At 39.8% G+C, this 17579-nt stretch overlaps 1 protein-coding gene across 2 annotated transcripts in view; it reads left to right on the forward strand.

Moving 5' to 3' along the window:
* Positions 1-17579, forward strand: part of myo3b (myosin IIIB) — a 69747-nt gene that overhangs the window by 43259 nt on the left and 8909 nt on the right. For both annotated transcript variants that reach the window (XM_030124510.1, XM_030124511.1), the window contains 7 exons: positions 815-1020; positions 3179-3290; positions 3404-3566; positions 4585-4665; positions 6018-6117; positions 7450-7504; positions 8408-8531. In XM_030124510.1, the coding sequence (XP_029980370.1) occupies positions 815-1020; positions 3179-3290; positions 3404-3566; positions 4585-4665; positions 6018-6117; positions 7450-7504; positions 8408-8531 (841 nt within the window). The remainder of the gene's footprint in view (positions 1-814; positions 1021-3178; positions 3291-3403; positions 3567-4584; positions 4666-6017; positions 6118-7449; positions 7505-8407; positions 8532-17579) is intronic.

Consider the following 17579-nt stretch of genomic DNA (forward strand, 5'->3'; position numbering starts at 1 on the left):
CACCCCCCCCAAAGTGGAGGCAAGGTGTATTGTTTTTGGTTCGGTTTGTTTGTTTTTTTCTTTGTTAACACTTTAGCAGCAAAACTATTGGTTCAGTTCATACCAAATTGGGTTTATAGATTGCCAGTGACCCAGAATAGATGTCATTACATTTTGGGAAAGGTAGGTCAAAATTAAATTTTTTTTATGATTTAAAAAAAAAAAAAAAAAAATCTTTCCATTTAGTTATAATGGGCAAATATGTGCGAGGGGTGGGGTTTGTTGTGCCTTACATCACTTGTTTTTTTTGTTTGTTTGTTTTTTGCAGGACAGTGTATATTTTACTATTATACTATCTGTAATGTCAAAATCCATGTTGGCAAAGAGGATTGCTGTTGTTCACCTTTAGGCTGCTAACACTGACCTCAAAATTCTCTTTCGATCAACATTGTGGAACATTTCACAGCCATTGTAGTTTTGGTCCATATTTGCTGTATGTATTAATGTCATGCTAAAGGAAGGATTTGATACACTATAGGTTCTCTATAAATTTTTTTCTGCATTCATGTTTTTCTTGCAATTAAAAACGTCCATTATTGCAGAATGTAAAAACTCTGCCAGATCCTGTTGGGACTTATTAATACTGTCAATTACTATTCAGCTTGTATGCTGTTACCAAACAGATCTATGTCTGGAAAAAGTTGGAAAGTGTTTGAAGTGCAAATCATCATAACTAAACTAAACACTAAAGGACTTTGATAATGTGAATTTATATGGTGACTGCTCTCCAGGTTTCCTTTGGCTCTCTGTTTATTGTCTGGTTGTGTATGTGCAGTATTCCCTGATGGACTTATTGTCTAAGATGGTGGTGGGCCAGCCACACTTTGTGCGCTGCATCAAACCCAATGACGACAGGCAGGCTCTGCGCTTCTGCAAGGAGAGGGTGATGGTGCAGCTGCGCTACACAGGCATCCTGGAGACGGTGAACATCCGCCGGCAAGGCTACTCGCACCGCATCCTGTTTGAAGAGTTTGTCAACAGGTAATCATGCCTCGCACTGAGACAGGCTTCACATCCACCATACAACATGCACATAAACTGAGCGCTGACACAACCCTAGAGATTGTGCAGAGCAAGCGATCCATGATCTACATCACAAAAAAAACACAGGTTCTTTAATTAGATAGGAGTACAACTTGAGTAGAGCAAGAGGCTGACTAATTGGCAGTCATTAGTGATAGTGCAAACCTAAATTCTACTGCTCTTTTAACTGGGTGGATACTTCAGTTGGGAAAAAATGGATAAAATTCAAACAGGGAGGAACTGTGATTATAAGGGGTGATGCATTTTAATGGATTTCCTTTTACTATTCATAAAGAGTTTGTTCTTTAACTCAGTGACCTGGAAAAGCTCGAGTGTAGATGCTTGTCCCATTGGTATTACATTAAAACACAATTAAAAAAAAAAGGTTTCATCATTAGTGGGACTTTACGTAAGGATGTTGTTTTTGTTTTTGAAAATGTGGGACAGAATTTGATAATTAAGAATAACAATTAACTGTTGTCCAAAAATCTAAACATCATCAGTCTTGTTAAGGGGAAAATATATATATCTCTGAGAAATGTAAGGAAACTTAACGTTTGATCAGTTTTCCTTTGAAAAGCACTCCAGCCACCTCTAATGTGCAGACTTTAAGATGATATAAAATTTAATTAACTCAGGCTTGTGGCCTCTGGAAAGAGAAACTTTGAGATGGCTGGTTAATCTTGCTGCTTTAGGGAAGCTTTCAAAAATCTGTGCTTAATTTTGATGAGCTAAAACTTTGAATGACCGCATGGTTTCTCACTGCTTGTCCTAGTTTTTGTGTTCAGTGTTTATTTGAGAATCGTGAATCAACTGCTCTGATGATTTTACTCTCATCTCTGAAACACCTGTTCATGCTGTGTGAATGAGGACAGAGGATTACCGCTTTAAGACTATATTTTAACCTTTCTATTGAATCCATATCATCCTTCCTGATCCATGAGGAGTTGTGCAGACAGACCCAAATGGCTAAACTGCACCTTTAGTGAAAACTGATTTAAATTTGTGCTCTCATATCAAAGGCTTGTCTGATGTTGCCAAGCAGTGCTTTGTATTTACCATCAAAGAAATAACAGGTATCAACAGGAATTAGAATGAAAGGCTGTAGACTGAGGCGGGGAGGGGAGTTCAAAGAAGTTTTTCTTCTTGTTGTTGTTCGTCTTTTTTGACCAGCACTGGAGCACAAGAGATGAACTAGTAGTTTTGGAGCCTTGATGTCCCTGAGCAAACAGTTCGAGTCACTTTGTCCTATGCTGGTATTTTGTAAACTCCCAACATGGAGATCAGTGGACAGCCCCAGACAGCGAGCACGATAAACATGTGGTGGAGCTGATGCACACTGATAGGCCCTGGCTGATGGGCATCTTCTGTGGCCACTGAAATAAGAGACGACGATTCCTTCAAAAGACCTGCAACAATGAGCCTCTGTTGAAGCCTCATTTCTCAGTGAAGCTCATTTTTCTGCTCAGATTCTTAAACTGTAAGGCTAGAAAGGACAGCATCAATTATGTAGAATAAGGTGTTAAGTGTTTGTCACGTCTCCTCTGAAACAACTTTTATTTTCCTCAGATAATCAGGCCTGAAGGGTGTTAATAGTCAGTGTTACCACATCTGAGTAATCTGTTTAGACCACATATATATTCATTTTATTTCCGTGGTATTAGTTTAACAACGTAGTTTGACATGTTTTGGGAAATACTTTTATTTTCTTACATTGATTATCTTTCTTTTACTCATTCAGGGACCCTATGTTGTATGATTTATTTAACATTTGCCAAGTATCTGTAATTTCTCATTTGATTTCTTCTGTGATGTTGATGTGCATACTTGTAACCTGTGTTTAAAAAGGTAATAAATAAATAAAGTTTTTCAGACAGACTTAAGACACAAAAAGCTACAACAATAGTAAACTGTGTTGCTATTCTTCTCTCTGTTTTTTGGTAAAAGTTTCTTTTTTTATCAGGAAACATCAAAAGATGTGAGAAAATTATAGAATTTTGATGTTATCACAACTTCTCCTGATTTTAAAACATCTGGTACAATCACACCCTATCCATTCTCTTCAATGCAGTGACTACACTAATTCCATCACTGTTTTTTTTTTCTCTCTAAACAGGTATTACTACCTTGCATTTAGAGCTCATCAGATGCCTGAGACCAGCAAAGAAAATGCTGTTGCCATACTGGAGCGGGCCAAACTAGAAGACTGGGTGCTGGGGAAGACCAAGGTAATGTAATTGTTATTACAGTAAAACATCAAACAGAACATGTAGCCTTCAGAGCTGTACAGAGATATAATAGGATCCTATGATGTGCTAACCTGGTCTTAACGCCTTGTCAGGTTTTCCTGAGGTACTACCATGTGGAGCAGCTCAACCTGCTGCTGAGGGAGGTGATAGCACGTGTGGTGGTGATGCAAGCTTATACTAAAGGTTGGCTGGCAGCCCGACGTTACCGTAAAGAGAAGGAAAAGAGAAACCATGGGGCCATTATCATCCAGTCAGGTACATCGATTAGAACTAAACCGTAAACAGAGGGAAGGGAATGCTTAATCCCTTTTTCTATTTTGTCATTTGGCTTACCCAAATAGAACAGCTTGTACCAGAAGAACTAGAAGAAGATAGAAGATAAAACACAACCTATACTACATCATCATCATCATGACAGGAAATTATTATTTTGGTTTTTCTCTTCAGGGACTCTTCTTTGAGTTGTGTTAATGTAATTAGAGGTGGAGAGTAATGAAGTAACATACTAAATTTGCTGTTTTTCAGTAAAGTTTTCAGGTGTCTATACTATATTTAACTGTTTATTGCTGACAACTTTTTTCTTTTACTTCCCATATTTTGACAAATATATCTGTACTTTATGCCTACCTCAATACTTACATTTTCAAATCAGGGTTGCTTTACTTTTAATGCATTTGAGGCTGCTATTTTTGTTTAGCATAACAGCACACCATTCCAACAACAAGGCTGATAGTTGCTGAAATGGAAGGACCAATAATACATAAAAAGACAATTAGTGCATCAAATCAAATGTGACAAGATGATGCAACTAGTAAAACCATGGCATACCTTTCATATGATGTCAGTTATATCGGTGTAAACTTTTAGATCTGTTTTCAGTTTGTGGTGTCACTGATCCAGCATGCTGCAGATCTGTCAAAAAATGCCTGTGAGGACAACACTTAAGATCTATTCTTTTATCACATTATGATGAAACAGGTGCAGATTTTGTTGTGAATCTAATGACCTCTAGTCTATTATGTGTTGGTGAGTCTTCATAAAAGAGATGAGTTTGATAACCACAGCTTGACCTATGAGGGTTAAGAGCAATGCTTCAGAGCAGATAATAAGACCTCAGAGAGTTCAAAGGGATCCATCCCTCTGCCACCTGGTTTAGCAGTGTTTTGAAGTGGGATCTTATGTAGTATGTGTAGTCTATTTTGTTTCACAGAGGTAGGTCAGCAATCTTTTGCGCACACAAATACACTGCGTCTGTCTCTTTCTTTTTCGGTAGCCTGGAGGGGCTATGCTGCCCGTCAGAACCTCAAGCAAATCAAAAAGGAACGGGAAGAGGCTGCTGTCCGCATACAGTCAGGTAAAGAAAACTTCATATTTTTCTCTCAAGTTCCTCGTATACTCAAACACAGACCTCACGAATACATCGTGTAGTCCTTTGTCCAGTGGATATTCAACCCACTTTTTCTATATTTTAAAAAGGAAAAGGAATAAAGGCCTGAAAACCTTACATCTTTGTGGAACACCTTTTTGATCTCAATGAGTGGCCTACGAAACAGTAATAATTAATTAATGCATAAAGAAAAGCTTTTGAAAGTTTGGGCAGCATTTGGTCCCCATGTTTCAGAAGAACAGTGCATACTGAGATCCTTTTTTCCTTTCATCTCTTTCCCAGTAAAGGCAAGAGAGGGGCTTATCCCTTCTGTTTCCTCACGACTTCCTCTCTCAAATTCCTGGCCTATTACACAGCTCTCACATACCAGAAACAAGATGCCTTTTTATACTGTCAACCTTTTCATCTGAAATGTAAATTAATTCTTACTCAGTGTGCCTTGACGAAGATCAAAGTGGGCACATTAACCTTCCTGCTCCCCCCCACTCTTTGGAGCCTCTCACTGGAGGACAAGGGTGGGTGCCAAAAGGGGCAGGAGAGAGGAGGGCAGGGGGAGGAGATTTGGCATTGTTTCCCTCGGCTCTCCTAAGGGCTGCCCTCATCTGGCACATGGAGCATCTCAGTCGCCTGCACACCTTGTGTAAATGTCCTCCATTAAAACCCTTGTAAATAATGCCGTAGAATGGGTAAACACGATTTTGGTGTGAGGAAAGCCTCTCTGTCGCTGCTGCTGTCTTTCTCCTTTGAGAAGTGTGTTTGTGTGTGGCCGCTGGGGTTCAGGGGGAGAACCTGAACCTGACATAAGTGGGGCCTCAGCCCCCCGGCGGAGCACTCCACCACATTCACATTGTGTGTTCTCTGCAGCTTATAGCCTTTGAGGTGGGCTGCATTTGCATTCTGAAAATAAACAGATGCCTTTCAAATGTATGAGCCTGGTGGCTTCTCAGATCTCAGCGGGGCCTGGGGGACATGCTCACCATCGATCAGATTAGACCATGCAAAATACAACCATGGCTCAACAATGTACTTGAGCTTTCTTTTCCTGTGCATATAATTCTACAAGAAAAACACAAAGCCGGTTGAAGGAGTAAGTCAGCAGGCTTCGTTTACCATCCATCTGAGCTCAGTATGTCTCAATAACCACAAAATGTTTCCCAAAGGCTGCAGAACATTTCACTCTCTGCCTCTTACTCCAGTTTGCCATATTAATCGCATTAATTAAATTCGATAACTGCCTTGCTGTGTTGTTTAGGTGAATGACAGTGAAAGGAAAATGTCTTTCTCATCATTTGAGTGCTTGTCTGTCATATCCTGTGCAGCTTACAGGGGCCATCGGGTGCGTCGGGACCACAAACCCCAGAGGCCTAAATGTCACCCTGAGGCTGGAGAAAAGACCACCAAGAAGGAGGAGCATGCTGGGTGAGCCTTGACACTGTCCTTCAGGATCTTTTCTTATTGGAAGAATATTTTCCTGTCATTTGATTTTTGTTTGCTGCTTGACAATAGATTTCAAAACTGACCACCATTAGAGTTGTCCTATTGAGAAATAGGGCCATCATACCTGTCAGTCATGCTCACAGCAGCTGGAAGGGCTCCGTTTTCCCTGTAATGTACTGTTGTTTCAACCAGCAGAGAAAGCTCCTCCCTGCGCACCACCTCTTTCAGTTTTATAAATGTAATAAATATCTTTCCGCCAAGATAGCACACTTGTCTGACCACAAATGGGGTTGGGCGCTGCGCTGGTCTCCAGATGTACGAGCTGAATACTTTGTGTTTATTCAGCATATGGGCAGGCCAGTCATTAAGAAAGTATGTGCTAAGCAGGAGAGCAGCCACTGACTAAACAGAAGCACACGTGGTGTCAATGGCGGCGTTTAGCTCTGTGTTTAGCGTCTCTCTGCACCACGACTCACTCATATCTCATCAGGAACACACTCGATCTGTTTAACTGTTATTCAGTTTTTCTATAGTGCTAACATTACTTACATACAGTAGTTGTGAAAAAACTGCAACAATATCAGTAAAGACAGACAAGTTTAATATGTGTTGCCCATTAATGCACCTCTTCAATTGACTGACACATGTGAATCCTTCAAATCTTGGGTGACTTTTGGTCAACTCTGCTCATCTCCCTCCAGACTCAAACTCCAAAATACTAGATTTACACATCTGAAAATGTTATGCTTGTTGTATACTCGAACTGAGCGGCGCCTCATCGGGGATTTTTCTCTCCGTGTTTACAATCATATTCCTTGGTGAGAAAAACTTCAAACCTCCACTTAACAATTCTGTTTAATCAGTGTTGGAATCTCTCCATATAGATTTATTTTGACATGATCTGGCCCATTTTCCTCCTGTAAGATCTATGTTCTCACCTACATGCTGTTCTTTTCCCTTTTGATATCCCTCCTCCCTGCCACGCATGAAATCTGTGTTTGCATCCAAACAGCAAAGCCTCCAGTTGCATCACCAAGTCCAAACTGGATGAGATTTTGTTTTCCTAGACTGGAAGCATGACTGTGACTGGCATGCAGCATTGTGTTTGTTTGGTTTTTTTTTAAAATAATGCAATGATGAGTGATCACACAAAAACATATACATCTCTAGAAATTGCATAATAAGAAATAGAGCTATTAAACAGGAAGACAGACTAAAATGGCTTGGAGTAGGGTTTTTTGGGTGTTTTTTTGTCAGTACTATTTTGATATTATGTTTGTTCGTTCTACTTAAAAATGTTTCTCATTTCAATAGGTCGGACAGCTCAAACAGCAAAGAGGCACATACTGATCACAAACACAGTGGAAATGTAAGTACCTGAATATGAATGAGCATTTTCCTGCGCCTGATTTTAGACTTGTATATATAATGCTGCTTCTCTACAAAGCAGCTTTAACCCAGATTATTCTTTGGGAATTTTTTGAGTCCTTGAGACAAAAGAGTTCTCTTGCTCCAACCTCCATCTCAGCGGAGAAGACAGGGTGGTACGGGGAATGAGAGAATCAAAAGGCTGGAAATTCACGGCTGAGAATAAATGCTCGCTCTTCCCTGAGGTGATTTGTCTTTGCGCTCCTCTTTCTACAGATGTTAGACCCCTTTTTTAGTAAAGACCTGAGGTTCTTTGGTAGCACTTTGATATCCTGCTCGGATTCAATATGTGAAATAGAAGAGCCACTCCGTGACTTGGAGCACATCACAGTCTTTGAAGTCTGATCCAATTTTTGCTGCTCACCATTTGATGTTGAAAGGATGAAATGAGGAAAATGTACAGTTTTTGCCAGTAACTCTGCTGAGCATATGTAAGATTAAAAAAGCAAAATCCTTTGGAGGATGTACTTAGAAATGTTAAGCAGATTAATACTTTCCTATAGCTCTTTTATTCAAAGATAAAATTAAATATGAGAGGAAGTCTGTATGTGCTGTTTTTTACCCTCACAATTAAGTCAGTGTGGTGCTGTTTGCTAGGAGGTAGGGCTAGTAAAGGGGGATATGCAATTGCATTAGCATTTGATTAACATTGCAAAGCACATTAATGGGTTTGAGTTTTATGAGTGCCAAATTGTAAATTGTAAATAAATGAATACAGTCTACATGCTAAATTGAAAAAAAAAAAAAAAAAACACATTACAGGACTTGCTTTAACTTGAGTCTATTTAGCCTGTGCTTTCATTGACATTGCTCTTCTGGGTGTGTTTACGCCTCCTCTTTCAAGGTTGGCCCCGACAGCCGAGACAGACAAGTGAAAGACATCAAGAGAGACAAAGGCAGAGCAGAAGACAGTGTAACGAAGCCTTGCAGGGAGACAGCTAGACTGCGAGACACGCAGTGTAAACAAGGTAAGCCTGAGCACAGAGCTGGCGGGTGCAGGTAATTACACAAAGAGACAGCAAAAATCCCGCTTTAATGGATAAAGTGCCATTTTTAATACAGGAGGCCTTTCAACCTTTCATCCCAGCCAATCCTCTGCTGTCATTCTTTGTTGACAGCAAAAAGAGAGGAGCATTATGGGTGATCATTTCTGTGGTATTTTAATAACCCAGGTCAGCTCATCATAAACGTCTCATGGCAAGTGGGGGGGCTTTGGAAGTGGCATGAACACTTCAAAGGTTCCATTCTCCCGCGCGGCGAGCCCTTCACTAAGGATCTCATCAATGACTCTAATAGACCTGCACAGCAACGGTGACAAGAAAATACACAAACCCTGATTTGTTGAACATATGTTTGGTTTGCTTTTTGCCCCAGGCGATGAATTACATTAATTCTGGCTGCCTAGGAGGCTGAGTGGGTGGCTGTGCAGGGGGCCTCTGATTATGGCCGTCACCCAGCCCACTGCTGGGGTAGCCTGGGTAATGGGGGCCCGGCCCTTCATTAATGTTATTAGAGGGGTATGAGGTAAGCGACGAAGGTGGAATAGCGTTTAGCAGCAAGCCTGAGAGATTACGGGGATTAGACATGATAATGTAACACAGACAGGGCTCTCCAGCGGGCCTGGGATTAGTGTCAGCACGCCACAGCAGGTCTGGGTTAGATAGCGGCTAATTCGGTAATGCTGCGTACAGGTGACCCCCGCTCCCAGGCATCACCGCTACTGAAGGCAGGCAGTGTTTGATGAATTTATAATGTCAGAGTGATTATGGAGGGAAATACTGCTGTGAGCACTGGTGTAAGGGCATTTAACGGAAAGGTGTGTTTTATTCTACGTCACTGGATCTTCCTGAGACATTCATACTTAGAGCTGAATTGTATGCTTTTTTCCTCAGATTTTTTTAATTATTTGAAACCAAGTTTGTTGTTTTATTTGATGTGTGAAAACACACTTTATGTACATAGGTCTGCACTCCCTGTAAAATAAATTCAAATTTAATATGAATCTAACAGCCGTGTTTCATTGATAATAAACTGTATGAACTATTACAGTTTGCATAGTGCCCTGCTTTGCTCAGTATCAACTAAAGCTGAGTCTAGTTGAGAATATTTGGCATTGCTTATTTCACGACTTCTGTATGTTTTCACGTCAACTACAGGGTCCTTTCTGGAAGTCGGTGCCAATGTTTTTCTTTTTTCCAAGATCAATATTGATTGTTAGTAATCAAATGCAATTACAATAAATATGATGAAGATGCAGATTTTTGTATTAATTGATTTTTTATAAAATAACTGTACAGTTAGTGGTAATAATGCTGAATATGGGATCCGATAATGAGTGCCTATTGACACCTTGTTCCTCTATTGACTCAGTTAGCCTTTGCATATGAAAAATGAAAATAATTTCTGACTATTCAGTTCTATTTTCCTTAAATGTCCTTTCAAAGAAGAAATCCTCTTCCCTCTCTGCCATGGGTTTCACTAAACGTTTTCTTATTTTCTGCAGAAAGCACACAGATTTTCAGGTATTCACCATCACCCCTTTTCCTGCTTCGTTTCTGTTCCAAGTCCTGCTTGTGGCTCCGGTTGCTTTCAGGAAACCCCATTTGAATATGTTGAGGGAGGCCACGGTGGCTCAGGCACCCAGGGCACACTTTGATCCCTGCAGATCTGAGGGCCTTTTTTTTTTATCCCGAGGTTGAGCGAGTCATGGAAGCCTTGCCCTGCCAGATGTTTGGAGACCAGGCTCCTTCCTGTGTCTCATCCTTCTGTCGCCTCTGGTGATCACATCGGTTCTCGCAGGGCTGGAGCTCAACCTGGAGTGTTTCAGGACACCAATGGAGAAAAACAGAAAATTAGCCATGGAAATCGAATTACCCCACCCCTCCAGACACACACACACTTGCACACACTCTACACCCTGCTCCCATTAATGCCAAAACACTGGGGCGTGACCTGGAACCTCTAATGTGTTTGACGGACGTTGGGTCTTTTCTGAGTGATTTAACAAAGCCTAGTGTTGCTAGTGACAAGCTCAGAGTGTTTTTTTTCTTTCAAATACAAAACAAAGCAGAACAGAGGGCAAGATTATTTGCCTGATTTTTTTATGTAAATGTAATAGTGGTGAAATGAGCATTCAGGTAAGCAAAAGTTCTAATACCGAAATGTAAAACTACTCCCTTAAAAGTAATAACTCCTGCAAGAAAAATCACACTTTGGTAAAAGAACAGAGTAATATTTTATTAATGGTAAGGGAATTCTATTACAGTAGTATGTTATTGATGAGGCTGCTGGAATTTGAATGACTTTAGACTTAGTTTTATGTGCAGGGACACCATAAATCACTTGAATTTTTTGACTTTTTATGTTAGCTTTGTTTTGAGGGAATAGTGAATGATCTTTGAACTCAGTTTGAAATTCAGTCTTAACACTGTTTTTGTAATATACTTGTTTGTCTTTAGAATGGCATACTACAAACTACTGATTCTAACCATATTATATGACAAACCTGGACATGTACAGATCTTCAGGTTTGTCACATAATATGGTTAGAATCAGTAGAATGCAATATGCCATTTTGAACAGCACCACTGATTGAAAAATAAATAAATAAATAACCCATTGTCTTCTGAAAATCTGCAGTGTGCCAAACACACCCAGATGTGTATGGCACGGGCCAAATTTCTCAGTATAGAAATAGATATAGCCCCTTGATATGCTCCATTACATGTCTTTTTCATCTTCTTTTGTTTAATGGCAAGTCAGAATTAGAGCAGTCAGTGTGTTTGTGCTACATGTTTGCTAGATTTTTTGGCCAGATTAATATGGATATACAACTGAGAAAATGAAAACAAAACTCTAAATACATAAAACTGCTATGTTAAAATGTTATGGCAACTTAGTGCTGCAAAGAGCAAAAAGTAGCCATAACACAGCAGTTTTAAACATTCAAATGAACAAGCCAATGCTAAGTAACAACCTAAATTGGCACTTGTTATGATCAACCTCATTTGTACCAAACGACTTCACTGAGATTTCTATGTAAAATTAAAAATAATTACACATATGTAAATGTTTGCAGACAGCTGATGGGTAATTGTATTCTCGGCGATAAGCCCATGGTCATTGTGTGTAACTATGTAGTAGCCTACATTAATAGTCACATACATTATACTGTATGCATTATAAGTGCAAGCAGTATCCAGTGAATGATTCTTAATGCAGTCAGTGTTGTATTTTAAAATGTATGTTAACGACTACGTAAAAATCTTAAAAGCACCTAGTAGGTAAAGCTGTCAGACAAATGTACTAAAGAAAATGCAGTCTTTCCCACTGAAATGTAGTAGAGTGGAAATATTAAATGGAAATACTCAGATGTACAGCTACCTTAAATATGAACCGAAGAGCAGTACACGAGTTAAAGTATTTATGTTCTCATATTAAAAGTAGTCATATTCCACAACTAGCTAGGCGACTTCTCTCACTCTTTAGCCAGACACCCACAGAGCTGCATGTTATGGGGCTAAGCGAGCATTAAAGTACTCCAGGCGCTCTCAGATGTCTGCAGCTCCAACCTTTGATTTCCCATGTTTTGTCAGTGAAAAGTTACACATACACAGTGTATTCATGTAAGCTGCACATTCAAGACGATGTCACCTCTCGTCACCTGTCTTCAGAGCCTGAATATTAATACAACATGTTTGGAAATGAGTCACAGAGGCGTGTGTAGAAAGAAAGCCTTTGCTAGCAAGCAGCAGATATGATCAGAGTGCTGCTTATGCTCCTCAGCGTGGTAAACAGGATGGTGCTGGGGATCAGTCAGAGCTGACTTTATGGTTTATGAAAGCTGAGCTACTTATGTTAACAGGCTTTTTGAAGATTATAGTTGTGGTAAACATACGTGTCAAGAGAGAGACAGTGATAAAGTGGAGCCACAACACAGAGACCAATTACCTCTGTGCTGTGGAAGCTAGTTAACCTGATGGTTTGAAGGGAAGAGATGAGGAGAAGAAAGGGAAGAGTGAAAACAGTGTGAATAGTTGAATCTAATGTTGACTTATTAGTTATAGTGATGTCCCCGCAGTGCATAACATGGTCCAGTCAATAAGAATTGATTTTGTTTGCTGCCCTGAGCTCTTTCTGTGCTTTATAACTACAGCTGGGAGAGCTTAAAGGAAATGTGGACGTAGTTTTACCCACACTGAGGTCAAACCCACACTCGCCAGTACTTTTCACTTTCCTTTCCTCTCTCCCCCTCCCTCAGCTCTTAAACGTCTTCCCACATGTCCTCCCATTAGGTTTGCAGCCACCAGGTGCAGCTCCATAAACCTCCACCATCACCACCACAGCAGCAGCATCACAGTATCAACATGCATCTGCCAGACAAATGATCCACCCTCTCCATGTTCACTAGACAAATACTCTCCCTCCCTCTCCCTGTCTCTCAGCCTTTTGATTTATCTGTCTGTCTCCACGTATCGGAGCGTCTCAACCGGATGCCTTCAGTTTTAGGCAAATTACAGACTCAACGTAGCGGCAGCAGAGATTTGGAAGGGATAGGAAAGACTCAACTTAACGGAAGGAGTTGCCTCTGTCTGACTCTACCTACGTAATCCTCTTAATGTCAGTGGGAGTAGTTAACAGGATGTACTTCCAAACTACTCATCATCACAATTCCAACAGAATAATCTCTTCAGACATAAAATCAAGGTGGAAAATAATACTCCAAGTTCTCTCTAATTTACCCCTTGTGGATTGAGTCATTTGTTGATGTTCAACAAAGTTTTTTCCAAATAGAAAATGAGATGAAGTTATATCATTTAGTTAATATTTTATTCAAACAGAGATTATTAAATAAGATTACATACTGATTGAATGGGAAAACCTAGATGCCATACATTTGCATTTTTAGTCTACTTTCGGTTTCCTTGTCACTTATTTCTTCGTCCTCACTTCTCACTTTCTTTACTCCTCCTGCAGGGTCACAGTTATAAATTACATGTGTTATGTCTGTGACAAATGATTGACTTCCACAAAGTCCACTAAGTTTTTCCTCCAAACTGTTTTTTCGGAGTCAAAGTTCCAGATCGGCTGTCAGAGGAAATGATTGATTTCAGTGTGAAAAATTGGTTGTAAGTAACAACATCCTCTTCTTGCATTAGTGAAAACAGATGCAGGAACTACTCTTTGCAGCATTATCTGCAGGACCCGACCAGCGTGTCTCATAATTTAAAGCACATGAGTTGCTATTTTAGCCGCAATGCACAAAATGACGAGAGCAGTAATAAAATTCAGGCAAGTTCTGAAAAAGTTCTGGAAATCCTGTTCAACTTCAGATATCTCTTTAGGGTCTTTTGTTTGTGACTGAAGAATAATGCCTGTGTGTGAGCGTACATGTGTGTGTGTTTGTGAAGGGGCGGTTGCGAGGTAAAGAGAGGGGTCTGGGTTGCACATGCCTCATTTAGACATCAAAGGCCTCTGCTGATGATTTTTCCTTATAATCCATGCCTTTTGGTGCCTCTGCTCCCTCCATCTGAATAAACAAAGCCCAAGTGGTTCACTGTGGTCTGGGAGAAGTCAGGTGATTGCAGCACGTGATTTAGGAAGTAAATCGATACATCTCTAATTTATTCCACTAAAAATCCCTTTTAGCAGCTCTTTTATGTTGTTTCTGAGCAGCGTTCTGATTTTCAGGGGATTTCAAAGTGGTATTTAGAGATGTAATACGAGTCATCTGCTAGTCTTTGAAAATGAAAGAAATACCTATCTCAAAAAGAATTCCCGTCCTTTTTATCTGAAGAAGCAAACATACAATATATAAGTCTCTCACCAAGAAGAGCAAACCCTGCTTGGTTTCTTTTGATAGGGAGAAATCAATATTGCATGAACTGCGCTGCCTCTGTATTCCCAGCCGACCATTATTCCTCCCCACCCCAAACAGCAGACATTACCCACGATCATTTAGCAACCCCCGGTGCGAGCCAGTGTCTGACCCCTTTCCTGCTCTGCTTGCCCATGTCCAAAGAGGTTCTCCCATGCCAGAAGCCAGTTTGGCAGCCTCCCTGCCTGTAATATATCTGCAGGAGCAGCATTCCTCTGGGGCTGGCCTGGATCAAATGGCAGTGATTTCCCAAACAGGGGCACAGAGATGGGAAGTCTGACCCATCCTCTGATCTGCTGCTCGCTCTAATCGCTGCAGGTCAGAACAGATAAATGGTGATGTTGAACCCCCATGTGTCATGTTTCGGACTCCCGATCTGCTGTTGAAGATCCAAAAGGCCGAAAAACAGGTCTTTTAGCTGTACTGGGATCAGATACTAATCACTATCAGTATGTTTTTGGGTAACATTTTATTTGTATTTTCTGGATAGTCTTTATCTGTGAGTATTTGTAACATTTTTACCAGCTCATGTTGAATATTTCATAAGTAATTTAAAACAGAATTTTTTTGGGAAAAAAATTGTATTGATTGCAATTTCAGCAGACTTTCAATAATAAACCACAATCTTAGGGAAAAAAATTGAATTGCAGTTCTTCTCATTCATTCATGAAAGGGTGAAAAAGTCTGATGCTCAGCATATTATCCACAGAGTGTATGTGATGATTCATCTAGAGGCGAAGCAAAATGGAATCTCGGCTAATAAGATGTTGAATCACTGTAGGTGGACAATTCAAATCAAGTGTGACCTGTTTGGAAATAAGCAAAGTATCTATTTTTGTTTGAACTCAGTATCTGACTGTTGCACAACGATATCATTTAAAAACATTATTCAAGGTCGTCAGGATTCATTATTTGTGATTGAATGCTTTGATGCAATTTCAAGGGAATACAAAATTTGCTTATCAAAACCATTTTGGCTTCATTAGCAGAGCAATGTCCTATATAGAGGCGTTTTGTTAGTAATATAAGATGCAAACATCATATTTGTAATAATTTATCTCTACTATTATTAATATCAGCTTGTCATACAGTTAGAGTTTCTCAGCATCAACGTATTTTACAGGTAAATTCAATGTAATACACACACCCAGGTGCTTTTGGTGCACACAACCAATGCTTGTTGTTTAGCTGAAATACAGAGCTGTTTTTTCACAGATATTATTCACAGTATATGAGATCAGTCCAAATATGTTCAAATACTAGTTGGCACAAGGAATCACAGTGGACAGTTTGCCCCTCTGAGGCACAGACTGATAAGATTCACGGTAAAAGTTGGCTAATATCTAAGGACTGACAGGAACTTTCTGGGCATTTACAAAGTGTGACTTAAGTAAACCTGTGCTGGTTTGAATAACATCAAGAAAGCCAAGGAAAGAGCGTGGGGGGCAGAAGGGTGCCGGGTCTTTGATGTATAGGATTGAGATGTGATGAGGTCTGTTCAAAGTGAGTACAAAGTAGTGTTAAGATGGAAAAAGCAAATGCAGCTTTAGTCAGGGTAGAGAAGCCGAGGTAGCAAGAGATGATGAAGAAATGTCCTGTCTCACCCAAAACATAGGCAAAGAAGATGAAACGTTATCTGACATTAAATATAGATGCTTCCTTGTAAAGTTGTGTCGCCTGAAAAACACACTTTTGTAATGTATAAATTTTGAAATCTGGGTTGTGCCATCATGGAAGAATGCACCAAGTCGTCATTATTGTCTTGAATAATCAGGTTATCACATAGCTCATTATGTTAGTAAGTCATCAATAACATTTCACTTACTGTGGTGCCATGAATAATTCATTCTTCAGTACACATTGTTTTGAACAATCAGGGAAAACCACCTTACAATGCAAAAGATTTGGTCATCCACAGAAAGAGAACAGAAGTCGTCGACGGGTGGTAATCTAAATGTGCAAATTGATTCATAGTTTGTTTTACAGATTAGCCACAGCTTATATTTGTGTCATCATTTCAATAGTAAGTAGAAGACTGAAAATCAGCATCTCCCAAAGATCTGAGTCAGTGCGGAACTTTTATCAGGGTAATTTCAAGTGTCACAAAGTGTCTTAATGTGTAAACTTTTTTCTTTGTTATGGGGTCACTTCCCCTGAACCACTCAATCAGTTGTATTAAGCAAAAGTTCAGACCAGCTGTGGTGTAATCTTGGCAAATGTAACCCACACTATCTGCATTATGTGTCTTACTTTGTCTGAGTTTGAAGCAGTGACTTTTCTTCTCTTTGAGGTTGCCAGGCAACCAGCTGATCCCTCAGGAAGTCACTATATGTGGACAGTCCACTACACATCCCCCATAAAGCCATTAGGTGTCCTTTTTTTCAATTCAAAAGATATAATTTATCATTTACTTTTTGAGCCACTAATGTTTGAGTTTTGGCCAAACTCAACCTCTGTCCCTGATGAAGATCATAGTGGGATCCATCCTCTTACCAGGGGATAAGTAGATCCCAATAAAAGTTTTTGTCTAACTGAATAAGAGAATAATTAGATATTGTTTACTTACTTAATTTTCCATGGAAAATGTTGATCTTGAATGTAATCAATCAATTGTTCTGCTAAGTACTCTATCTGCTGGTTGTAACATTATGGTTAGGTATAGGGAAAGATATTAGCATGGAGGTAATATGGAAATGCGAAAAAATCCAAACAGTTATAATTAGATAAATGTGTTGCATTGTTTTATCCCAACCACAAACTTTTCCTAACCCTAACCAGACCACTTTTATTGCCTAGGTATAAAAACCTACACATGTTGGCTTGTGAGCTCCACTTTTTAGCTTACCGGCTGACGGGCCATAAACTATTGTTGTCATGCAGCGTCCGCCGTTGTCTGTCGTCTGTCGTCGTCGTCGTCTGTCGTCCGTTACAAAACTTTCAATCATCTTCTTCTCCGAAACTACAATTCCAATTGACTTCAAATTTGGTATACCGCTTCTTTATGATGATGTCAACAAAAGTTAGTGAAATTATTTGGATCTGGGTCTGATTCTGGATTTGGTGCAACTTTGAAAAATTTACCCCCTTATTAGAGATAGGAAGTGGATCGATGCAGTAACTCAGTAAATATAAATGATAT

The sequence above is a fragment of the Sphaeramia orbicularis genome, chromosome 21 (genome assembly GCF_902148855.1).
Source record: "Sphaeramia orbicularis chromosome 21, fSphaOr1.1, whole genome shotgun sequence".
Lineage (NCBI taxonomy): Eukaryota > Metazoa > Chordata > Actinopteri > Kurtiformes > Apogonidae > Sphaeramia > Sphaeramia orbicularis.